Source organism: Plecotus auritus (assembly GCF_963455305.1).
Source record: "Plecotus auritus genome assembly, chromosome: 9".
NCBI lineage: Eukaryota > Metazoa > Chordata > Mammalia > Chiroptera > Vespertilionidae > Plecotus > Plecotus auritus.
Window position 1 is genome coordinate 28,012,530 of NC_137783.1, and position 25,719 is coordinate 28,038,248.

General features: G+C 44.3%; 1 protein-coding gene across 1 annotated transcript in view; it reads left to right on the plus strand.

The window, feature by feature from the left end:
- The first annotated feature begins 14,507 nt into the window (after positions 1-14,507).
- Positions 14,508-25,719, plus strand: part of LIPA (lipase A, lysosomal acid type) — a 33,100-nt gene continuing 21,888 nt past the window's right edge. Inside the window, exons 1-3 of the mRNA XM_080688061.1 lie at positions 14,508-14,703; positions 18,244-18,355; positions 19,697-19,814. Of these exons, the coding sequence (XP_080544187.1) occupies positions 18,245-18,355; positions 19,697-19,814 (229 nt within the window). The 5' untranslated portion in view covers positions 14,508-14,703; position 18,244. The remainder of the gene's footprint in view (positions 14,704-18,243; positions 18,356-19,696; positions 19,815-25,719) is intronic.

The window sequence follows — 25,719 nt, forward strand, 5'->3', positions numbered from 1 at the left end:
ATGAGGTAATGGTTCTTAACTAAACTTATTGTGGTAATCATTTCACAGTATGTATGCAAGTCAAGTCATTATGCTATACACCTTAAACTTAAACAATGCTATTTGTTAATTATATGTCAATAAAACTGGAAGAAAAAATAAAAATGAAGACATCGTATTAGAAAAAGAATTTGTAGCATATCTCCTTAAGATCTGTATGATTATATATTCTTTTATATATTCTTTTCCATTTGATTCATATGCTTTTGCATTTGAATTTGTTTGAATTTTCCCCCAGAGAAGTCTTAGATCTGGTGAAGCAGGTAGGCAATTTTGGGTGAGAATTCATAAACCTTTATAAATAATTCAGCACCTTTTCCAGACTTCCTGTTCTGTGTTAAAATTTGCCTGCATTGTAAAGTATTCTTGTAGTTGTGGAATTTGCTAAAAGGCCTCTATGAATGGCATTTCTACTCTGTTTCTTCATGCTTCTTCTGAAGTTTCAAGGCCAAGAAAATGTATCGTTTGTCAGGATTCAGCTCAAAGCCCCTTCTCAGGAAATGGGGGCATTTCTCCGTTGGTTCTCTCTATCATTTCTTTTTTTTTTTTTTTTAAATAAATCTTTATTGTTCAGATTATTACAGGTGTTCCTCTTTTTTCCCCCCTAGCTCCCCTCCACCTGATTCCCCACCCCACCCCATGCCCTTACCCCCCGCCACTGTCTTCATCCATAGGTGTAAGCTTTTTGTCCAATCTCTTCCCACACCCCTCACACCCCCTCCCCCCTGAGAATTGTCAGTCCACTCCCTTTCTATGTCCCTGATTCTATTATATTCACCAGTCCATTCTGTTCTTCAGATTTTTTATTCACTTGATTTTTAGATTCACTTGTTGGTAGGTATGTATTTGGTGTCATTTTGTTGTTCATAATTTTTATCTTTACCTTTTTCTTCTTCTTCCTCTTCTTAAAGAACACCCTTCAGCATTTCATGTAATCCTGGTTTGGTTGTGATGAACTCCTTTAGCTTTTTCTTGTCTGTGAAGCTCTTTATCTGACCTTCAACTCTGAATGATAGCTTTGCTGGGTAGAGTAATCTTGGTTGTAGGTTCTTGCTGTTCATCACTTTGAATATTTCTTGCCACTCCCTTCTGGCCTGCATAGTTTCTGCCGAGAAATCAGCTGACAGTCGTATGGGTGCTCCCTTGTAGGTAACTAACCGTCTTTCTCTTGCTGCTTTCAAGATTCTCTCTTTGTCTTTTGCCCTTGGCATTTTAATTATGATGTGTCTTGGTGTGGTCTTCTTTGGATTCCTCTTGTATGGGGTTCTGTGTGCTTCCTGAACTTGTAAGTCTATTTCTTTCACCAGGTAGGGAAAGTTTTCTGTCATTATTTCTTCTAATAGGTTTTCAATATTTTGCTCTCTCTCTTCTTCTGGCACCCCAAAAATTCGGATGTTGGTACGCTTAAAGTTGTCCCAGAGGCTCCTTACACTATCTTCATATTTTTGGATTTTTTCTTTTTGTTTTTCTGGTTGGGTGTTTTTTGTTTCCTCATATTTCAGATCTTTGGTTTGATTCTTGGGGTAAGTTGATCTACAGTTGAGTTTCTGTATATTCTTTATTTCAGACAGTGTATGCTTAATTTCTGACTGGTCCTTTTCCATTTTTTTGGTATTCTCATTAAGATCCTTAAAGGTCTCACTAAGATCCTCAGCGGTTTTTAGAAGATTCTTGAGTAACCTTATAAATGTGGTTCTGAACTCTATGTTGTCCAGTAGTTTGCTTTCTTCCATTTCTCTCATTTGTGACATGTTTCTTTGTCTCCGCATTTTGCTGCTTCCTTGTGTTGATGGAGTGGTTTTGTGTGATAGGTGACCTATAGGGGCCAGTAGCTCAGCCTCCCCAATCACTTGAGGTGGACGCCTTTGGTACACCCCTTTGTGGGCTGAGTGCAAAGTCTTGGTGTAGTTAAGCCTTAATTGCTGTTGGTACACTGGGAGGAATTGACCTCCAGGCCAATTGGCTGTGAGGACCCGCTGTGTCTATAATGGAAGAACTGCTGCGCTGGAGACACGCTTATGGTGCAGGACTTGTTTCAGTGGGGCTTTGGTGCTCACTGAGTCTGCCTCTTGAATGTGTCACTTATGGATGTGAGGAGTTGAAATCTGGTGTCTCACTCTGACCAATAGGTACACTGGCTTCTGGATCTCCAATGGGGTGCAGGTCAGCTACTGTCTGAGGCCACCCAGCAGGCGCTACAGCAAGAACTGCAGTTTTCTCCTCTTTGCTTGGGGTTTGGAGGTTTTGGAGCTGTCTGACCTGGGCTGCAAGTTTGCTAGGTTAAGCTGCAATAGGGCAGACCATTCATATGCTAAAGCTGCTGCTTGGAGCTTGGGTGGGTTCGTAGATTGTGCAGGGCGGGGTCTCAGGGTGTGACTAGGCTAGGGCGTGGCAAACAGCTATGGCTGCCAGTAAGCCGGCTCTGCGGCTCTGAGTCTCCGACTGTGTCCCTGCATCCTGCGCCCAGCACAGTAAACAATTATTCCTGCATGCAGCCCTGCAAGCAAGCCTCCCTCACTTTCCGACCCCACAGCAGACAGTCCAGCTTCTCCCCGTAGGAGTTTGGGTCCCCCGCGTCTCCCCAGAAACTGGAGTTCAGAGTAATCGGGAGCTTATCTCCCTTCTGGTTGAAAACAGCAGTGCTCCCGATTCGCGCGTCTCCGTACCTCAGCTTTTCCGCGCTTGTGCACCCCTCAATGCTGTTTGCTCTTTCCTTCTAGTTGTAGAACGTTCACTCAGCCAGCTTTCCCGTGGTTCTGGGTGATAGACGTTTTGTCTTTTAGTTGTAGTTTTGAAATTGTTGTGCGAGGCAGCAGTTTAGGTGTTTACCTATGCCGCCATCTTGGATCCTCCTCCATAGAGCCTCTCTATCATTTCTTGTGCTTTGTGTAGAAGCCCTGGGCTAAAAGCCAGGGTCATGGCAGGTGGCTTACACCAGTGCATCTGGAAATCTGAGATCCTTCCTGAAGGTGGGAGCCTTCTCCACTCCCATCTTGCCCTGTTTTCCACCACTTACCACTCAGATAGAAAGGTCATCCTGGATGCTTCTCCAAACTCTCCCCCAACCTTCTTCATCCATCCTCTTCTACAGAAGAGTCTCCTTTGACTCAACTCATTGGAGATTAAACTCATTAAGCTAAGAGGAAGGGAAGAAGATGGGGTCTATCATAAAAGGCAGGGAAGGTGGTGGGAGAGTCAGGTTTGGGTTCATCCTTAAAGCCCTGGAGTCTCAAATGGACACATCACATCAAATAGAATCTCATGACCAGTAAGCTTAGAACACTTATCCTCTCCCTTTTTTTGAACTACTCTACTTCTATTAATGTAGCCAAAAGGGGGTTCTTTGTGATAACAACTGTTTGTTCACAGAAGACATTCTCTCAAGTGTATTTTATATGAGCTTCAGTGAAGTTGTTGACAAGAATCTCTCCCATTTTGTGTTTTCATTAGACATGTGTACATATATTCCTTTATAATATATTTTTGTGGAGAGCGCCTGGGAAGGCACATGGGAATTCTTTAATTATTGTCAACTGAACCCAGCACGTTGGCAAAGCCACGCCTTGGGAACACGCTTTGCCAAAAAGGCAAGGGTGTTGTCAACTTGACCTTCATTTCAGCCCAGGTGTTGGGAAGTGGGTTTTGATATGTAAATCCAGCAATCACCAGGAATGAATAGGACTTGGGCCTACTCAAGAACGCAAATAATCTCCTTTGTCTTGACTTTTAGTGAAACTTCCTGGTATTTGGGTATAAAATAAACAGTCTGCATCGGCTCTGGGTCACTGTCTCTCCCTCAGAAGAGGGCAGCCGTCCACCTGGACCCAGCTTTTTCCTTCTATCTCTGTGTCTTGTCTCTTCCTTTTATTTCTCAATCCTTAGCCCCTCTATTCGAAGAACCGGATCATTCTCTTTCCGTGCTGGATGCGGAAAAGAGAGACCCCGCCATATATTTTATTTATTATAACATACTTATTATATATTTAAATAATTTATATATTATTTTAAATTACATTCTATAAAAACATATAATTAATGTTATGTTATATTATAAAGTATAAATATTAATATGAAAATATATACGAATATTTAAGTATAACATATAATAATGAAATATATGTCAATACTATTACACAGTATTTATTTGTTATATACTTTTTTCTATGTGATATATAAAATAATATATTCTATCATATAATATCCTATTATATATTCTATATAATTTGTATGAGGAGTGTATGTATCAGTAATATACATTCTGTGTGCTTCTATTATTACGTTTTTAACCTAAACTTAAGACTTTATATTTTTTACAATTCAATGATATGTTATGAGATTCCTTGCTTTTCCAAAGCATAAAGCACTCTTTGGAGACTCTCTTTATGCTTTTTGGGGGGGCTAATATTCCAAACTAACAATTTAAATTGTCAAGTTCTCCAGTTCTGAAGTAAAATAGGGCAACTTTCTAGCTGTGTGGCTTTGGAAAAGTTACTTGACCTCTCTGCCTCTGCTTTCTGTCACATTTATTTGTTGGAAGGATTACATAAGATAAACCAAGAAAAGCCCCAAGGATGGTGCCTGACAAATCAAAAGCTATTCATAAGAGTTAATTACAAATATTATTGCTTGCTCATGGTGTACTTTCTCCACACCTCCCTGACACACTGCAGCAGAGAGGCTTACCTCACAAGTCTGGATTGTAGCTTTTAGGGCACAGTGACTCAGATCCCAACGAACCTTGTTTTGGACTTCGGCTTTTGGAGTCAGTCCAGCTATGGCCTCTCTTGTTTGTCAAAAGTCTTGTGTAAGGAGATCACTAGCCTTGTCACCTGCTCCTTTTCCTTCAGTAGAGATATGAAGCCAATAGAACGGAGGAAAGGAAACTATCCTCCTTATACTTCCCGAAAAGAAACTCAGGAAATTATTTGAGTAGGAATGGTTCTTTCTTCTGTTGTCACTCTGATGGGGGCCTCACTAAGACTTTGACCTTGAGCCTGATTCACAGCACTTATTCTAATCAAAGAGAGGGAGAGGGACGAAAGAGGCAGGGCTGTATAACAGGTTCCCCAAACAACAGCTTGTCATCTCTTGTCCCTCACATTTTTATAGAACTCTGTATTTTCAAGTTATGTTTATAATACAGCTAAGTGAGACTGGGACACTTAAAAACCAAAAACAAAATAAAAAATACAGAGACGTCTATATTTCATATATATATATAGACGTCTCTGCATATATATATACATACATATATATATATATGAAATCCTAAGTGACCGAACGACCAGTCAACCGGTTGCTTTGATGCACCATGGGGCAGACACTCAACACAGGAGCTGCCCCCTGGTGGTCAGTCACTCCCACAGCCAACCTCCCACGGCGGGCCAACCTTCCAGGGTCACTCCCCCTGGCTGGACTGCCCCCCATCGGCCTCAATCGCAGCTAAGCTGAGGGACCCCACCCATGCATGAATTCGTGCACCAGGCCTCTAGTATTTCTATAAAGAGAGTGGGAAGGGGGTTGTTATTTGTGCAAAAAAACCATAGAGTAAAAGACACTGGAGGCATTCAAACTGCAAGTTGTGCTTTCTTTAGTTGGAGAATGAATGAATAAATGAAGACATCTTACTGCCGCTAACCCAGTCATATCCCTAAACCCAATCATGATCAGTAGAGGTTGTTTTAAATAGTTTTCTTTATTTAAAAACAATAATTAATAATTTATCAGTTATTGTTCCCTTTGTTTTATTTGTATTTTTCTGAATAGCTGAGGGGAAATTTAGGGATGCAGAACTCAGAGTATTTTGTTCGTCTGTCTATCCATCCATTATCTCTCTTCATTTATTTATTCACTCAATGATTATTAAATTTCAACTACAGGTCAGACACTTTTCTATGCCTTTAATGTTTGAATATAATAGAAATAAAAATAAAGAGAACTAATATTAATTGATCCATAACTATGTGCCAGGAATTGTTTTAGCTGTTTTATATACACTACTAGAGGCCCGGTGCATGAAATTCGTGCACGGGGGAGGGGGGGTGTCCCTCAGTCCAGCCTGCACCCTCTCCAATCTGGGACCCCTCAAGGGATGTCCACTGGGATTGGGCCTAAATGGGCAGTCGGACATCCCTCTCACAATCCAGGACTGCTGGCTCGCAACTGCTCACCTGCTTGTCTTCCTGATTGCCCCTAACCACTTCTGCCTGCCAGCCTGACCACCCCCTAACCACTCCCCAGCCAGCCTGATTGATGTCTAACTGCTCCCCTGCCAGCCTGTTTGCCCGTAACTGCCCTCCCCTGCAGGCTTGGTCACCCCTAACTGCCCTCCCCTGCAGGCCTGGGTCCCCCCCAACTGCCCTTCCCTGCAGACCCAGTCACCCCCAACTTCCCTCCTCTGCCGGCCGGGTCACCCCTAACTGCCCTCCCCTGCAGGCTTGATCGCCCCCAACTGCCCTGCCTTGCAGGCCTGTTCCCTCCCAACTGCCCTCCCCTGCTGGCCTGATCACCCACAACTGCCCTCCCTTGCTGGCCATCTTGTGGTGGCCATCTTGTGTCCACATGGGGGCAGGATCTTTGACCACATGGGGGCAGCCATCTTGTGTGTTGGAGTGATGGTCAATCTGCATATTACTCTTTTATTAGATAGGATAGAGGCCTGGTGCACGGGTGGGGGCCAGCTGGTTTGCCCTGAAGGGTGTCCCGGATCAGGGTGGGGGTTCCCTTGGGGCATGGGGCGGCCTGGGTGAGGGGCCTGTGGTGGTTTGCAGGCCGGCCACGCCCTCTGGCGACGCAAGCAGACGCCCTGGTATCTGGGGTTTATTTATCTTCTACAATTGAAACTTTGTAGCCAGGAGCAGAGCCAAGCCTTCTGCTTGCTCTGTGGCAGCAGCCATTTCTATTGGGATTTATGTATCTTCTATAATTGAAACTTTGTAGCCTTGAGTGGAGGCCTAGGCTGGCCAGGGTGTGCAGAAAGCTTGGCTTCCTTCATCACCGGGGGCAATCCTAGCCTCCTGCTCTTTCCAGCTCCGTGGCTGCCGCCATTTCTGTTTGGATTTATGTATCTTCTATCATTGAAACTTTGTAGCCTTGAGTGGAGGCCTAGGCCGGCAAGGGCAGACGGAAAGCTTGGCTTCCTCCATTGCCGGGGAAACCCAAGCTTCCCTCCTGCTCTCTGTGGCCGTAGCCATCTTGGTTGGGTTTATTTGCATATTCGCTCCTGATTGGCTGGTGGGCGTAGAGGAGGTATGGTCAATTTGCATATTACTCTTTTATTAGATAGGATGGTGTTTTAATCTCTGAAACAGCTTTATGATTCACTTTGTGATTCATTTTAGAGACCAGGAAACAGACTCAAAGGGATTAAATTACTTTCATAAGGTTGTACATTAGCAAGTGCTGGATCTGTGCTTCCAACCCATTAGTCTGGCTCCAGAACGAGACATAGCACTAGAGTGAGGTGAGTGAGGCACCTAGGGTGTAAAATTTAAAGAGACACTCGCTCTCAGGGTGCTATAAACGCTGACCCTGCACTTGCATGGCGGTGAGAGTGAGTGTCTCCTTAAATGATGTGCCCTAGGTGCCTCTCTCCCCTTACCCTGCCTTGTCTGGGTCCAGCACCCATGTTTGTAAACTCTGCCCTCTGCAGGTTAACATTCTCTACAAAATTATACCATGAAACAGGTCACACTCTGACCTGAACTGGCATTGCTCACACAAACTGTGTAGTAAAGGGTTGGAGATAAGGTAGAAATAAATAAATAAAGTCATAACATAATCTCCACATACTGTAATTAGAGAGCTATTTATGAAGGGCGTGGTATACTTGGCAAAGAACCATCAAGTCATTTGATAGCCCCAGAGCTGGAACAGGATCACTTGGTCAAACTCCTGTACTTTAAAGAAACTGAGGCCTAAAAGGATAAAATGATTCCCACAAAGTGACAGAATCAGCAGAAATAAAACTAGATCACTGATTTCCTAATTCCTAGTTGCAGAAAGTATCTTTATTTGTGTGTTAGGGTTGAGTGGGAGAAGAAGAGCCACGAGGAGAAATATGTGTGTATTTCTTACAGGCCTTTGATTTTATGCAGTTGGGGAGCTGGCTAAGCAGTGTCTGTGAGACTATCGTCTCCCTGTCTGATCTCAAGCTTAAAGTCCACAAGCAGGCAGTGGAGAAGGGGAGAGGGAGGTGATGTGGGAGAACAGACAGCAGGACCACAGCACGTGCTGTGCGCATCCCCACAACAGAGGACAGGAATGCAAGTCAGCTCTCACTGCCTCCAACTCGGATGATGTGGGCTCCGTGGGAGAACTGGTACCCTTCACCACGGAGCTAAACACACAGCGGCCCAGGATTCAGAGACACTGAAGGAGGGTTGGGGGGGTGGGGAGGTGCAGCAGTGGTAGGCCAGGCACACCAAGGGGTTGATCCAGGAGATAAGCAACAGTAAGCCATGAGCTGCAAAAACACCCGTCCTCCCATTCCAAGCATAACAAGCAAAATGAATGCTTCTTTTTACACTCTCCAAACCACATGCAAAAATGTCCCCTCACTCACCCTGACTGGAATCATACAAAGAAGAAAATTCTGGGAGACACAGTTCCATCTAGTCACGTGGACACAGTACAAAGCTCCCACAGTTTACCACTCAATGCTGTTGTTGCCTAACTGAGTCTCTGCTATGTGAGCCTGAGGGCTGGGTCACCCGCAGATTGAAAGCCCTTGAGCTGAAGAAGGTGGTGAAGAATAAGATGCGGTCTTGATTTCTGGGAAGATGGCAGAAGAAGTCATAGCACCAGAAGCCTCTTCTAAAAATAACAGCAGCACCAGTGAACCAAGTCATTCTGCATCTATGTGTGTTCTGAGGGGAAGGGAACTCTAACACAGTCTATCCCCAGGGAACTCACCTCCCTCCCTCAGACATGGAAAGGCGCGTGCCTATAGGGAGGCCTAGAACCCATCCTCCTTTCTTTAGTATCTTCTCATGGCCCAAGGCACGCCATGGAAAAGCTCAGCGTGTCCCCTCCTTCTCGCATCTCCTCCACTCCTCACACTCACTTTCTGCTTCAGAAAACAGAACAATGGCCCATACAAAAACTTTTTGCAAATATCATTGGGTGTCATACATGAAAAGAACCTATGTGAGTCCAGTTACCTGGATGTAGGAATCATGATTGCTCACCTTCCTTGGGGCTCATCCAGGCAGCGTGGGAGCAGGTTTAACTGTCGGCTTAGAATGCTGCTTCCTCAGAAGGGGAGAAGCTTGAGGGGGAAGAGCCCTAAGGCTTGCTTACATTATGTACGTCTGCCCATTGACTCGAAATCATGTGCTCATAAAGCCATGGACAGCGTGCTTCCTGCTGTGTTGCAAAGATGAGATAAGAGGAGTTCTGAAGCCCCTTTGTCAGAGGACACCCAGCCCCCACACGCCCTCTCTCTCCTTCCTATGCCAAGGGACAAGATGTTCTTACACTGAATCCTGAAAATGTGTCAGTTTATATTTCTCAAAAAGAGAGAGAAAAAGAAATGAAAATAAATAGGAAAAAAACTTCTCTCCCAAAGAAGAATTTGGATGCCAGATGTTAGTTTAATTAAAAAAGAAAATTCAGTTCCTTCCACACTTAATTGCTAAAGGAATCCCAGTGTTCTGAAACTGTGGGCAATTTTTGTTATTTTCTTTGATGTTTTCTGTATTTTCTAAAGTTTCTCTGTTCTTTTTCAAATAAGAAACACAAAAGAAAAATGGTGGTGTGTTTTTTTTAAACTGGCTTTTATGGAGGATATAGAAGGCAGCTTCTGTGGAGGAGGAAGGTAGACTGGCCAGCACAGACCAGCTCAGGAGGGGCAGGTGAGTAAGCCGAGCTCGCCCCCTAGTGGGACAGACTGTTAGCTTCCTTCACTACTCTATGGTTCCCCTGCAGAAAAAAGCTCCTTGACAGCGGTCTTGGCAATGACCTTTTGGATATGATCCATCTTGGCAATGGGTTTTTGGATATGGCACCAAAAGCACAAGCAATACAAGTAAAAATCAACAAGTGATACTACATCAAACTAAAAAGCTTCTGCACATAACAAAACACACAACAATCAACATAATGAAAAGGCAACCTGTGCAAGGGGGCAAAATACTTGCAAACCATATATCTGATAAGGGGTTAATACCCAAAAGATATAAGAAACCCATACAACTCGATAGCAAACACACACACACACACACACAGAGAATAAAAAATGGGCATAAAATTTGAATAGACAGTTTCTAAAGAAGACATACAGATGGCTACAGATACATGCAAAGGTGCTCACCATCAGCATCCTCAAGGAAATACAAATAAAAAAATCACAATGAGAAATCACCTTACACCTGTTAAAATGACTGCTATGAAAACAAAACAAGAGATAACAAATGCCATTGAGGATGTGGAGAAAAGAGAGCCCTGGTGCTTTGTTGGTGGGAATATAAATTGGCACAACCATTGAGGGAAAGAGTATGGAGGGTCCTCAAAATATTAGAAATAGAACTGCCATATGGCCCAGCAATCTCATTTTTAAATATATATCCAAAGGAAATGAAATCAGTATCTTGAAGAGGTACCTGCATCCCAGGTTCACTGAAGCATTATTCACAATAGCCAAGACATGGAAACAACCTAAGTGTCCATTTATGGATGAGTGGATAAGGAAAATGTGATATATATATATATATATATATATATATATATATATATATATGAAATTCGTGCACTCAGGGGGGAGGGGTGGTCCCTCAGTCCGGCCTGCACCCTCTCACAGTCCAGGAGCCCTTGGGGAATGTCCAACTGCTGTGAAGGTGGGAGAGGCTCCCGCCACCACCACTGCGCTCGCCAGCCGTGAGCCTGGCTCAGGGCTTCTGGCTGAGCGGCGCTCCCCCTGTGGGAGTGCACTGACCACCAGGGGGCAGCTCCTGCATTGAGCGTCTGCCCCCTGGTGGTCAGTGCGCATCATAGCGACCAGTCGTTCTGCTGTTCGGTCGATTTGCATATTAGCCTTTTATTATATAGGATAGTTTAGCCATAAATAGAAAGAAATTCTGCCAATTGTGACAACATGGATGGTCTTTGAAAGCATTATGCTACATGAAATAAGTCAGATAGAGAAAGACAAATACTGAATGATCTTACTTAATGTGAAATTAAGAAAAAATCAAACTCATAGAAACAGAGAAGAATGGTGGTTGCCTGGAGCTCAGGGGTGGGGGGAAATGGTAAAATATTGGTCAAAGGGTACAAACTTTCAGTTGTAAGATGAATAAAGTCTGGGGATTTAATGGACAGCATGGTGACCATAGTTAACAATGCTGAAAGTTGCTATGAGATTTAATGTTCTCACCATAACAACAACAATAACAACAAAATGGTAATTTTGTTAGGTGAAGGATGCTAGTCTGCACGAACCCAGGGAAAGGCTCTGAGATGGAAAATCTACCTCCATAAGTGGAGGGCAGGGAAGGACTAAAGAAAGAGGCTGGCCACTCCAGTCTGTTAATAGAGTTTATACAGGAAAACTTACCTACAAGGTGATTCTTGGGGGGGCTATAAGACAAAATGGATCCCCAAGCCTCTTGACAGGTGTCAAATAAGTATCTAGGGCAGAAAGGGGCTAGTCAAGTGCACTAGTATGTGAATGCTACTAGGTATGGGACATTATTTTACATGCTTGACCAGGTCAGTTCAATGGCCTGTTCCAGGAACCAGCACATGGCAGGAGGTAGGGGAGAGGTTGTGATTTATGTCAGAATGAGCATCAATGCTAAGTGGGGTTTGCAGGAAGCAATCTTTGTTTTGGCCTGAGTCTAGCTTGTGGGTCTGGCAGTGGTCACATCATGGAATAGTCTCTCCTCCAAAGATGTCTTAACTAACCAAATTGTAGTAAATATTTCCCAATACATATGTCTATCAAATAACTTTTGATCTCTCCTCCTCCTCCTCCTCCTCCTCCTCCTCCTCCTCCTCCTCCTCCTCCTCCTCCTCCTCCTTCTTTTTCTTTATATTCACACTAGCCATATATGAGGGTCCCAATTTCTCCTGGAAATTCTCTTCAGTCTGTTATTGGGGGCAATTGTTTTCCTTTACTCAGGGATGGCTCTTCCATACTTTCTGTTACCCAACGTTCCATACCCTTTTCCCTAGTAGTTTAAGGCAGGAGAGTAAATCTGGTCTTTGTTACCTCATCTTGGCTGGAAGCAGAACTGCTATTAGTACTGTTGTTTCAGTGTGAAAATCCACTAGTCTGGCTTATAAGTGCCCATCCCAAACTCTCTCATATACACCCCCACAAACCACCTCATACCCCCTGTCTTCTGTAAAGCTTTATTTTTATAATAAAAGTATGGGTCATCTACCAGTCATTGTGGATTACAATGGCCCAAAGCAGGAAATGGGGAAATCCCCCCTTACCTGGGTGAAGGAACTCCTTGGTTGCATTTTCCTTTATTCATTCATTCACAGATGACAACCTGGATTTAATTAGCCTGGCTTTCATTTTGGGCCACATCACTTTCTATCTTTGTACCTTTCTACATCTGATTTGGGGCAATAAACTTAACCTTTCAAAGCCTCACATGTGAAATGAGGATATGGAGGTAGTTTTGAGGATTGAATGAGACACTGTGTAAAGGACTTAGCCCAATGTCTGGTGCTCAGAAATGTTGCTAATCTGATGTTTATTTCTCAATGTTCACCTCACTCAGGTATCATTGGTACGGGCTCATATTCTTTCTTGAATTGTTTTCTCCACTTGGTGTCAAATACAACCTCAATTCTCTTCCAACTTCACTGTCTTCTCAGCTTTTTAATCTTCTGAATCTCTATGTGCCTACCCCATCAGAGATATCCAGTCTTATGGCTTTAAATACTGTCTCTAAGCTGATTATTCCCAAATTGTATCTCTAGCCTGGAATTTGATTTTGAACACTAGACCTATAAATCCTAGTGCTGATTTTTGCCCTTTTGTCTCCAGATTCACCCCCCCCCTCCTTCTTCTGCTCTACTTTGTATTATGGAGGGGTCTGACCCTGCAGGCTGCATTTCTTGGGCTCCTGTGTCAGCCAGCTACAGGCTACATTTGACCCACAGGAGGGATTGGTGGGAGCTTGGAGGACAGGAGGAAGGAAAGGGCATGGTATTTTTAGATCCCCTCTTTCATCCTTGGGCAGTATCTCTGGCAGACGCTGGTGCTCAACGCTGCAACCTGTAGTCTCTGTTGACCTTATCTTCCCCCAATGCCTGAGCCCTTCCTGCTACTGCTAATCTCCATGGGGCCTCCCTAAACCCTGCTGCATTACTGTGTAACCATTTCCTCTGTTTGGAATACCTAGAGCAGTTCTGTTTCCTGATGAGGCCTTAGCAGGCGAGAGTATTTAGTAAAATGGCAACTCAACCCATTAGCACCATCCTTGACACCACTTTCCCTCTCATACCTGTATCCAACCACCAGCAAATCGTGTTGGCTCGACTTTATGAAAATACCTAGAATGGAGTATTTTTCTTCACTTCTACTACTCTCACCACCTTAGACCAAGCCATCATTAACCCTCACTTGGTTTACGCTAGCAGTTAGAGTGTCTTCCATAGTTTACGCTAGCAGTTAAGAGTGGTCTTTGTAAACTCTAAGCCAGATTATGTTGCCTTTCTATGGAAAACCTTCCACCAGCTTTTCATCTTGTTCAGAAGAAAAAGCAGTCTTTACCATTGGCCCTTAAAGTGCTAACTACCTCTAGGACTTCATTTTCTACCACTCTCACCACACACATTCTATTCCAGTGACACTGACCTCATTGCTTTTGCTAGAACCAACCAGGGATATTACTGCCTCAGGGCCTAACATCTTAATTGCACATGCTTTTCTCACACCCCAGAATGCTTTTCCTCCAGGATCAACATGGTTCTCAATCACCTTCCTGCTTGTGTTTAGATGCCACTTCATCAGAGAGTCCTTTTCTGATGACCTTATATATAACATTGCATGCTCTTCGTTATCCCTTTACTCTTTTGTTGTTCTTCATGGCACTTTCTACTACTTTATATTATATCGTTAGTTATTCATGGTGTGTCTCTTCTCATTCGAATGAAAGCAGGAGGGCCGGACCTTGTTTGGTTGGCTACTATACTCCCAGTTTCTCAATAATGCTTGGCATACTTAGTAATAAAAATAAAATGGACAGCAAGATTGCTTTGCATCAGGCACAATGCTAAACGCTTCATTTGAAGCAGAGGGTGCAGGCCCCACTGGCGCTCTCAGTGCGGAGCCCAGAGACCAGAAGATTGCTGCCTGCAGGTAGAGCAGGGGCTGCCGCGGCCTGGGAGGCGGAGCCTGGCCGCCGCACCTCTAGGGTCCCTCCACAGCGCATGCTCCGCGGGGGCCGCGGCGGGGGCGGGGCCCTCAGCAGGGGCGGGGCCCTCAGCAGGGGCGGAGTCTCCACCGCACTGACCCGCTGCTCCGATTCGCGGCGCTAACAGCATTAGCTGGTCTTGCACGCCCGCCCTCGGGTCGTCCTGTCCCCGCCCCCGCCGAGCCCCTCCCCGAACCCCGCCCCGAGCCGCTTCCCTACTCCCTTACGAGTTACCGGCTCTGTGAGCAGGCACTGCGGCTTTGGACTGCGACCGGGAGGACGTCCCCAGGTGAGTCCCCGCTGCTCCGCCAGGTGCGGGTGCGGCAGTTCGGGTCAGCCTGGGCGGGTCGGAGGGGAGGGTCGTGCCCGGCTCCCGGGGTCTTAGTCCCGCCTTCCCCGAGCCTCTGCAGGCCGGCAGCACCCTCCGCGCTCGGCCCGGCGCGTCCTGCCCTGAGCACCAGCAGGTGGCCTGAGGCACCTTCCAGTGACCAGGAGTAGGGAGCCCTCTGAAGTTGTCCGCTCTCCCCGGTGCCCTCCGACTCCCAGAGCCTTCCGACTGCGGTGATTATTGATTATTGATTCCCAGGCCCCCTTCTTCCTCCTCCTCCTCAACGCCCCGTTAGCTCCTTCAGGCAGCCTGCCCGACCTAGCTCAGAGCTCGGTCGAGGGTGGACTTTGGCATTGATCCTGGTGAAAATTAAGGCGACACTACTTAGCCAGTTGTCACTTTGCTCTCAGTACTTAACGTGTGTGAACTTCAGTTTCCTGAGAAAAGAATGTAGGGTACTGCATAAAGTTGGTAGAAGAGTAATTAACATCGTAAATCCCAAGACCCTATAGCAAGATATTGTTGTTGTTATTATTATTATAAAGTTACATGGCAAGCTGTTTTGGAGCTTTTCTTCAGCCACTGAACTGTTGGACTGCCCCTATTCCATATTGCAAAATTTGTATTGTGCATCTGATATGTGAGTGGCACTTGGTTGGGTCCTAGGGGTTCAAAGTTGAATCAGACACCCACTCTGCCTTCGGGCTGGGGTGAAATGAAGGCAGATAAGCATTTAACTGGATTGTTGCAATATGGAAAGGACTGAGATAAAGTTGCTAAGGCAGCCTAGAAAAGCACCCGGTGTCCAGCTCTGGAATGCTCCCTGAAAGGGGCTTTTACTCTCTGTTTACACTTGTCAGCCTTCATCCCTGCAAGAATCACTTGAGAAAGTGATTGAGAAACGTGCTTAGTGTTGTGTTGGAAGGAAAAGTTAGCTGGGCCCTGTTTCCTTGAGTGGCTTCAGCTGTTACCTCTTGGAGCCGCCTGTGGACAGCTGGTCCCAGTTCTGTAGGTGCTGAATGGAGAGCAGCAGCTCCTGCTGGAGGCCTCCTTGTTTTCAATTGCGGTTATAACCTTTCATTTTTTTTCCTTCTCAATCTACCCCACACTCCCTAGTAATAGTGGAGTTTTGGGAGGTTGATAAAAGGTAGCCAAAGATGGTATAGGCTTTCTAACCACCACGAAGAAACACAAACTTTTGAGTAAATGCAAGTGTGCTTGCTTTGCCAGTGTAGACCCCAACATGACATCCCCCCGTCTACAAGGTCGGGGCTCACCACTGCTTGTAGAAATAAGTGCAGCACCTGTAGGAATTGCATCCACAGAAGGTGTCAGTCCACTTTTGCAATCTCCTGAGAACCAATTTCTTAAGATTCATGGAATACAGGCCTACCTTGAGATACTTTGGGTTTGGTTTCAGACAGCATAAATAAAGCTCTATTGCCAGACTCACTGAATTGCTGTGGTTTGGAACCAAATGCGCACTATCACCAAGATATGCCTGTACTCAAGTTAAGCATAGTCTTTTAAAAGCTGCTGAATTGTATTATTGACATAAAATAAAAAGACATACTTTAAATTATACAATTTAATAAGCTTTGACTATGTACACTCCTGTGAAAAATCAGTAAATGCAATATAATAAGCCTATCCATCACTCCCCCCGCAAAGCTTCCTTGCGCATAGCCCTTTGTAACCCTCTTTCCACGCCCCCCCCCTTTCCTCAGACAGCCATTGATCTGCTTTCTATCAATATAGATTAGTTTTATATAAATGGAATCATATGTAGTTTTTTGGGGGGCCTGGATTCTTTCACTCACTGTAATTATTTTGAGATGCATCCATGTTATTGTGTTCATTCTTTTGTATTGCTGAGTAGAATGTATATACCATAATATGATTATTCATTCACTCATTTGGGCATTTGGGTTTTTCCAGTTTTGGGCTATTATACACAATCTGTTATAAACATTTTTTTTTAAAATATATTTTTATTGATATTTTACAGAGAGGAAGGGAGAGGGATAGAGAGCTAGAAACATCGATGAGAGAGAAACATCGATCAGCTGCCTCCTGCACACCTCCCACTGGGGATGTGCCCGCAACCAAGGACAAGCCCTTGACCGGAATCGAACCCGGGACCCTTCAGTCTGCAGGCCGACGCTCTATCCACTGAGCCAAACCGGTTTCGGCTGTTATAAACATTTTTATACAAGTCTTCGTATGGGCATACACACATAGATCTTTATTATTATTTTTTAATCCTCGCCCGAGGATATTTTCCCATTGATTTTCAGAGAGAGTGGAAGAGAGAGGGAAAGACAGAGAGAAATATCGATGTGAGAGAAACACATCGGCTGGTTGCCTCCTGCACATGCCCCGACCAGGGCCCAGGCCGGGGAGGAGCCTGCAACCAAGTACCTGCCCTTGACTGGAATCAAACCTGGGACCCTTTTGGTCTGCAGACTGACGCTCCATCCACTGAGCCAAACCGGCTAGGGCAGGGGTGGGCAAACTTTTTGACTCGAGGGCCACAATGGGTTCTTAAACTGAACCGGAGGGCCGGAACAAAAGCATGGATGGAGTGTTTGTGTGAACTAATATAAATTCAAAGTAAAGGAGCGGAGGGGAGAGCAAGAGAGCCCTCTGCTCTTTCAGCTCCGTGGGCCGGATAGAACAGCCGAACGGGCCGGATCCGGCCTGTGGGCCGTAGTTTGCCCAGTGCTGGGTGACACATAGATCTTTATAAGTAAGAATATTTATTTTAAAAACGCTAGGAGGCCTGGGCCTTGCCTCTAACCATCGGGGTGTCCTTGCGAAAGTCACTTCACTTTGCCGTTAACATCCATCCCCAAGTCTTTGCCATGCTGTGATTTTGTGCCTGTCACTGCCAGAAAGGAGATGGTCTTTGTTGATGGTTGGAGGGTCTCAGAAGGAGAGAGGGGTGGTTTCTTTGCCTCTGCTTCTCTTGCAGGATCTTTTCTTTTATTTCACTTTTTCCCCTGGGGTGACAAATTTGAATGCTGACATATAATTTTGAGCAAGAATGGAAGTGAGTAAATAGGGGTAGGGTGGGGATGGGGCGGGGGGGTGGGGGCAAGAGCTAATATTGGCCAAACTAAAAAATGTTTAAGTCACAATTAGGGAGGAAAATGTGGGAGGTTAACAGGCTCGGGACTTTTGAGGATCTTCCTTTTTCTCAGCCTACTTTCTTCCAATTCCTCCATTTCTCCAGGAACAATTTATTTAACCTCATGATGAAGCGGTGAGTGGGTGTGCTAGGTCACGTATTAACTGTGGGGAAGCTGTTGGGGAGGTTTCCTAGTAAAACAGAATTCCTTCTTTTTTTTGGCTTCCAGATATGCCTTGTTTCTTATTTACCCTTTACCCAACTTTTACTTGCCCTAAACCTGGTTCTGAACTTTTTATGGGGACATTAATCTATCAGCATAATTATGTGTAATGAAATTTGGACAAATAACACTATACTATTTTGTACAGAATGAAAATGTGGCTCTTGGGTTTGGTGTTCTGTGTGGCCCTTGGGACTGTGCATTCCGAGACATCTAGAGGGAAGCAGGCAACTGTGGATCCTGAAACGAATATGAATGTGGTAAGTTTCTCAAAGTCACCTGCTTTTAAAATGCATGTGACAGATGTTAAATATTTTCTTAAATTCAGTTATGTGGGCTACGTGGAGCCACAAACTCGAATCTCTTTCTATCTCATAGTGCTTTTCGTGTTCTCTGAATCTTAGATTCAGTTCACCACACCTCCCACCAGGTGATGTGTATTTTGCAGATTGCATCCTGTTGTTAAAACTATATACTTCTTACTGAGATAATGATATTTAAGTATCACTAAATTTGCTTAAAGAACAGTCAAAACTTTGCAAGAATGTTACTGAGTGCTGCTTTTACAATACACTGAACAAGGATTGTGATCAGCAATGTCCAGAAAGCACAGTTCAATACAAAAATCAAAATGTCTCAAAAACATTTTGTTAGAACAAACAAGCAAAAATAACCCCTTGAGTAATTAAAACATGTCCAAGTTTTAAGTCTTAAGTAAACAATAAAGTCTGGAAATACCTTATTTATGCATAAAGGATTGGGAAAATAGAGATTCCTAAGCAAAACAAAACATGATAGGACCTCTTAAAATAAGAATAGTGGTAGATCATATAATTAGCAGGTGCATTTATTTATTTATTTTAAAAAATATATTTTCATTGATTTCAGAGAGGAAGGGAGAGGGAGAGAAAGATAGAAACATCAATGAAAAGTGCCTCCTGCACATCCCACTCTAGGGATCAAGCCCACAACCCGGGCATGTGCCTGATTAGCTGGTACATTTAGAAAAGAAAGAACGAAGAGTGTTTATTTGTGCCTGGGAGCCAGGATGAAAACAAAGAGGCCCAAAGCTATGATAAAATTAGTCATTGTTGGTGCAGAACATGCCAGAATGATGACGCCAAATTTAACCAAACACCTGTGTGTAGAACACATGGATAAAACAAGTGGAGGATTTACTCTTGTGGGTGTGCTACTAGATTCAGCAGGCTAAAATTTCAATCACAGCTGATTTTGTTACTTTTTAAAAAAAAATTTTTTTTTTTAAAATTAATTTCAGAGAGGAAAGGAGAGGGAAAGAGAGATAGAAACATCAATGATGAGAGAGAATCATTGATCGGCTGCCTCCTGCATGGCCCCTACTGGGGATCGAGCCCACAACTCGGGCATATGCCCTTGCCCAGAATCAGACCCAGGACCTTTCAGTCCACAGTTGGATGCTCTAACCACTGAGACAAACCAGCCAGGGCCACAGTCAATTTCTTAAGTGAAGCCTGGAAAATGTCATTGACATTGTGTCTTCTCCTTTGCCTTAAATATGAGAGATCTTACAGATTCTGTCCATAGAATTTCCATTATAATAATTATTTTTTTCTCTGTAGAGTGAAATTATCTCTTACTGGGGATTTCCTAGTGAGGAACACCTAGTTGAGACAGAAGATGGGTATATTCTTTGCCTCCACCGAATCCCTCACGGGAGGAAGAACCATTCTGCCGAAGGTATGTATGTTTTCTGTGTCAAGATAGGAAAGCTTGGAATTTGGCCAGAAATTTAATTTCTACCTCTTGAGATTTTTATGTCTTATGGGTACTTACTGTTAATCTTCCTTTTAATAAGCATGTTATAGAAATGAGTAGTGAGCTATAGTGAGGGCTTCTATTTTTCCTCCTGCTCAAAACACACAAAACATATATTTTATCCCAGAGAGATCATATGATCTTGGTTTCCTTCCTTATTTTCTTTTTTAGAAAAGTAAACCCTGTATACTGATTTCAGATTCCATATATAAAGGAAAATATGTATTCTATGTATTTCTCTTAAAAGTGGTGAGTTGACTAATGTAATTAGTAGTGTGAGTTATTGTTAAAAGATGCAGGAATCCTCAGTAAAAACAAGCTTAGAGAATGTGCCTCCTCTTTTTTTAATCACTACCTACAGGCTTCTCTGTCCATATGGCAAGTAAGCAAGTAGTGCCACATGCCCTACTTGTGTGTATCATGGCTGTTGCGGGGGAAGGTGCTGTGCCCTGGAGTATGAGGAAAGTGAGCATGATTCTTAATTGCTCCCAGGTGGTAGGAAGAAGAGCTAGGCGACCCCAGTGCCAGGTCTGGGTCAGCCCCTAAGTGCTTGTGTGGTTTCACATCTGTGGGCTTTGGATTCTTCCTCAATTGGCTGGAATAATCTCAAAGTTCCCCTTCAGTCTTTCCCACTCTCTGGTTCTATGGGCTACATTCTATATTCTTTCTGCTTTGTCTTGTTTTGGCAGGTGTGTAGAGCAGTGGATACCCTTGGCCTTCAAAATGGGGAACAGAGACGGAAAGTACCCTAAATCTGGCCTTGGCAGGAGGTCCCCACCTTCTTCCTCTGTTCTGCAGAGGCCTTCCTGTAGGGGATCAGTGGTGTGCACATAACACCTACTGTGAGCTAAGCTCAGAGGGCAGGGGAGTTTGAAGGAAATCTGTGGTTGCCCTGCGCACTGCCCCTGCTCCAAGGCCGAGGCTCTTCATCGTCCTGCGTTCATGCAGGAACAGTGTGGTCAGTGGTGTTCCTTTGGCTCATTTAAGCCAAATAGATAAAAAGAATTCATTAGATGCTTCACACAGAGCTTGTTGTCTTCTCATTCATGCAGCTTCCTCTCCCGACTTCCTCCTCTATTAATAACACCATTGCCCTCCTAATGACCTAGACTAGAAACTGCAGAATCATTCCTGACTCCCATCGTCAAGTGGCTCTGGCTGTCAGGTCCTCTCTAGGCTGCTCGCTTCAATTTATGCCTTCCTTCGCTTTGGTAGGCTGCCACCCTATCTTCTTTTTAAAAAATTTTTTTATTGATATTTAGAGAGAGAGAGAGAGAGAGAAACATCAATGAGTGAGAGAAACATTGATCGGTTGCCTCCTGCAGGCCTCCAAACTGGGGATCGAAACCACAGCCTGGGTATGTGCCTGGACCTGGCATCAAGGCCACCACCTTTCTGGTGCATGGGATGATGCTCCAGCCAACTGAGCCACCCGGCCAGGGCGCCGCCACCCTCCCTGATGTCCTAGTTACCACTTAACTGGATGCCTGAGCTAAGTTCAGATCCTGAGAGAGGCTTGAGCCACGTCCATTTTAAAGACTTCCCATATGTTAAAAAAAAGAGAAAGAATTTCAAAACAGGAATATGAAAATTCAGTCTGCTTTATCTTTTAAGAAATCAGTGCTTTTAATACAGAAATAACACCACAGTATAATGACTTATACCATTTATAAGTGGTTACAAGCAACATTGAAACATTATTCATTTATGGGGGCTAAGTGAAACAGTTCTTATTACCCTTTTTTTTTAAAAAAAAATATTTTATTGATTTTTTACAGAGAGGAAGGGAGAGGGAGAGTTAGAAACATCAATGAGAGAGAAACATCAGTCAGCCGCCTCCTGCACACCCCCTACTGGGGATGTGCCCGCAACCAAGGTACATGCCCTTGACCAGAATCGAACCTGGGACCCTTGAGTCTGCAGGCCGACTCTCTATCCACTGAGTCAAACCAGTTAGGGCTTATTACCCTTTTTAAAGGGCTTTCTCCTTCTTTTTTTGGCTGTACTGTGGTGCTGCCATGTCCCGAGTTTACAGCCGTATAGAGACCATCCTCCGGTCCTGTCACAGAGGTCCCCTCTGGTCACATGTAGAGCCTCATCTGGAGATTATGGGAGGTTTTATGATCACAGGGCTTAACCACATGCCTCCACTACACATGCCAACTGCTCTCTTTTCTGCCAGCCTCCGTGTTTTCTCGCCTCTTATGTAGTTTTTCAGGATTAAACATGGTAGAGCCCAGGCATAATTAAGTGATTTTGTCAGTCAGCAATGGACAGGAACCTGCTCAATGAAGATGTACACCTTTCCTTCCTCTGCTGTCTTGTTTGTACTGTTCGCCCCCATTCTGTAAGCAGTAAGCCTTTGATGTTCGCCATGGATATGACTCCCCGAATGAGCGAGTGCCGTCCTAAGCTCTGGTGTGTACGGAGTCTTCCCCTGTAGAACAGGGTAGAATACCTCTTTCACAAGGCTTACGAGGAGTGCTTGAGAACTGTGGGTTGCCAGCTGTGTTTACCCATTACCTAAGGAACTTTCATCATTTATCAACCGCACAGGTTTAAACAGGCTCCATAGCCAAATTATGCATGATATAATCCGAAGTTGTGATTTTATGTTAAAAGTATCAAAGAACTACTTTTGGACATGCAAATCCAACTGAGTTATTTCCTTTTTTCTAAAGTCCCCTGAAGTTCAGCTGGTGAACACAACCCCTGGAATGCTGCCCACCCTGCCTACCGTCTTCATTTTTATATGTATTTCCAAAGAATTCTTCTCATCCTTCCAAGTCCAGCTTACCTGCCAGCTCTCTGGATTGCTTAAGCAGGAAGGCGACACACACTTTCTCTGGACTGCCAGATGCCTTGCCAACCCCCCTCTGGAGGTGCTTTGCTTATTTTGCTTTGGGTTGACTGAGTTTTGTACCTCTTTCTCCCCATCCTCGCTCCCTCAGCCACTTTTTGAGACTGTGTCTTTGTCATCTTTGTATCCCTCAGAGCCGTGGTCGGCAAACTGCGGCTCACGAGCCACATGCGGCTCTTTGGCCCCTTGAGTGTGGCTCTTCCACAAAATACCACGGCCTGGGCGAGTCTATTTTGAAGAAGTGGCATTAGAAGAAGTTTAAGTTTAAAAAATTTGGCTCTCAAAAGAAACTTCAATCGTTGTACTGTTGATACTTGGCTCTGTTGACTAATGAGTTTGCCGACCACTGCCTCAGAGCAACTAGCAGCACCCCAACCGGGGATCGAACCCACAACTAGACGCCTGAATCAACTCTGCACGGTCAGCCTGAGTGACAGTGATACCAGGGCAGTCTCCAGAATTGGGGTATGTAACTGGATGAAGGTGATGGGCCTTGTCTCTAGTAAAATAAAAGACACCTGTGTGCACAGAAATTTTGTATGTATTTTTAGTGAGTTTATGGACCCAGTAAGAATCCCCTGGTTTAGACAATCATTTGCCTGTTTGGTCAAACCTCTACTTGGCACGCTTGTTTAGGAAGCTCTTGGCGATCTGTAAAGTAAGTGCAGGCTGTTTCTCAATGTCAAGCAAACTTCTCTGTAGGGTGTTGAGTTCCCCTATGCCACCACTTCATCAGGGAATTGAAATTCAGAAACTCATCATCTATAGGGAAGTGGTTCTGTTTTTATCTGCTCGGCCTTATTTCAGAAGGTCATGGGATGTTAGTGCTGGAAGGATCTCAGCGTCCTGCCTGGCCGAAGGTTTTGGAGAGCTTTCATTCTGAACACACCCTTGGGGCTGAGAACCCGTGTTCTAGGTCACTGTCCTCATTTTACTAGGTGAGACAGCCAAGTTCAAAGAAGGAAAGAGATTTGTTTCAGGTCAAAGAGTAGCAGGCCAGCCACTCTGAGATAGTGTTCTTTAAAACATGGCCTTGTGTAATAAGTCTTGAGCAAGTTAAATCTCCTGACAGAATATTTATTTTATTTGGCTAAAAAAAAAGGAAAGACATATAGGCTTTGACTAAAGCAAATAAACAGCAACAAGGCATACTTACTCCTTGCCTAATTGGGAAATAAACTGTCCGATAAGGCAATCATCACATGAAGCACCAACAATATCTGAGAAGTTGTGTATCTGATGGTGCTCTGGATATGAACAGCTGCCTTCAGTGGGCACAGACGGGCATCGTGAACTTTGCCTTGGCAAAGACTCAGGGGCTGCCCTTCGAGGGCTGGTCATGGTCCCCTTTAGAGGAATCCATTTTGAACACGCCTATGGATGGGCTGTATCAGAAGAGCCAAGAGAAGGGAATCAAAAATAAATATTTGCAGGCTTCCCTACATCAGAACCAGGGCCAGAAATGTATATCTTCCAAGTCCCCCAGGTGATTTAGATAGGCAGGGGAAATAGTGGTTGGCTTGCTTTGAAATGTCAGGAATACGTATAAGCATACCTCCTCTCCCCACCATTTTTGTTTTCTAATGAATCTTTAGAAGTTTAAAGCAAGGGCTTTGGAAGGAGGCTGACTTGGGTTTCCATTCTGGCTCTCTACTAGGTGAGTCTTCAAGGGTAGGTTTCTTAATTTCTGATTCCAGGAATCAGTTACCTCATCTTTAACATGGGCTGGATCTTAATAGCTCCTTTATAACAGTTTAATTCATGTGAAATGAAGTGCTGTGTGCGTAATCAGTAGCTGTTAATCAACTAGGTACCAGAATGTTTGCTAGGATTTATCTCAAGTGGTTGGGGCAGGTTCAGGAAGCCTCCCAGGCCCCGAAGCTTTTGGTGAACTAAAGCCAAAAGGGATGCTGAACCAGTCCTTGGACTTGGGTTTGTGCAAGCCGAGGACTACTTTGCTGGGTGTTGAGCTTCCTTGACTTGTTTTTTTTTTTTTTTTTTTTTTTTTTTTTTTACAGTTTGATATTCTTTTATTTAACTATAAAGTAGCAACCTGGACAAATGTACTTTTCAGCACATCTATCGTAGCCACATGTTTATATTTATAGAATGAGAAGTGGTGCTAATTCCCTGGTATATTAACAGGTCTTACTCAAAATGTTCTATTTTTACACTGGAACAAAACTGCTGAAGAGAAACATTTTAAGGCAAGTAGTTATTATAGCATACTTATCAAATTATATATTAAATAAAATTCCTCAACTGACAAGGAGCGTAATCTGAAAAGAAGTAGGTTATCTTCAATCCTATATTGTTTATATCAGATTTCTTCAAACCTACTCCTTGACTTGTTGTTCGGTCCCATGAATGACTGCAGAAAGGTCTAAAGTGAGGGGCGGTTCTGACTTTGCATTACTCACTGTGAAGTGGTGGGAAGGCTTATGTACCATAAGCTAAGTCCTTGGTGCCATTTTGTCTAGAACCTATCTTTGCTGAGGAGAGGGAGCCCTTATGCCACTTACAGCCTATCTTCCAAGAGCTCCTGAAAGGTTGTGGTTATGCAAGCTCCTGCCAGACTAACAAGGAGCCAGGCCTCTCTTCTTTAGGCCCAGGAGGCATACTGCCGCCTCTGAGCCCAAGCTCGGGATTGCTGATTGTGCAACTATGCACAGATTACTTAGTTCCTATTGCTACTGTACCTAATTCCACAAACATAGTGCCTTAAAACATCACAAATTGATGATCCTATAGTCCTGGAGGTCAGAAGGCCTAAGATCAAGGTGTTGGCAGGACTGTGTTCCTTCTGGAGAGTCTAGGGGAGAATCTGTTTTCTTGCCTTTTTCAGCAACTAGAAGCTGCCTGCATTCCTTGGCTTCTGGCCCCATCCTCCATCTTCAAAGCCAGCAGTGTTGCTGCTGCTACTGCTCCTCCTCCTCCTCCTCCTCTTCCTTCTCCTCCTCCTCTTCC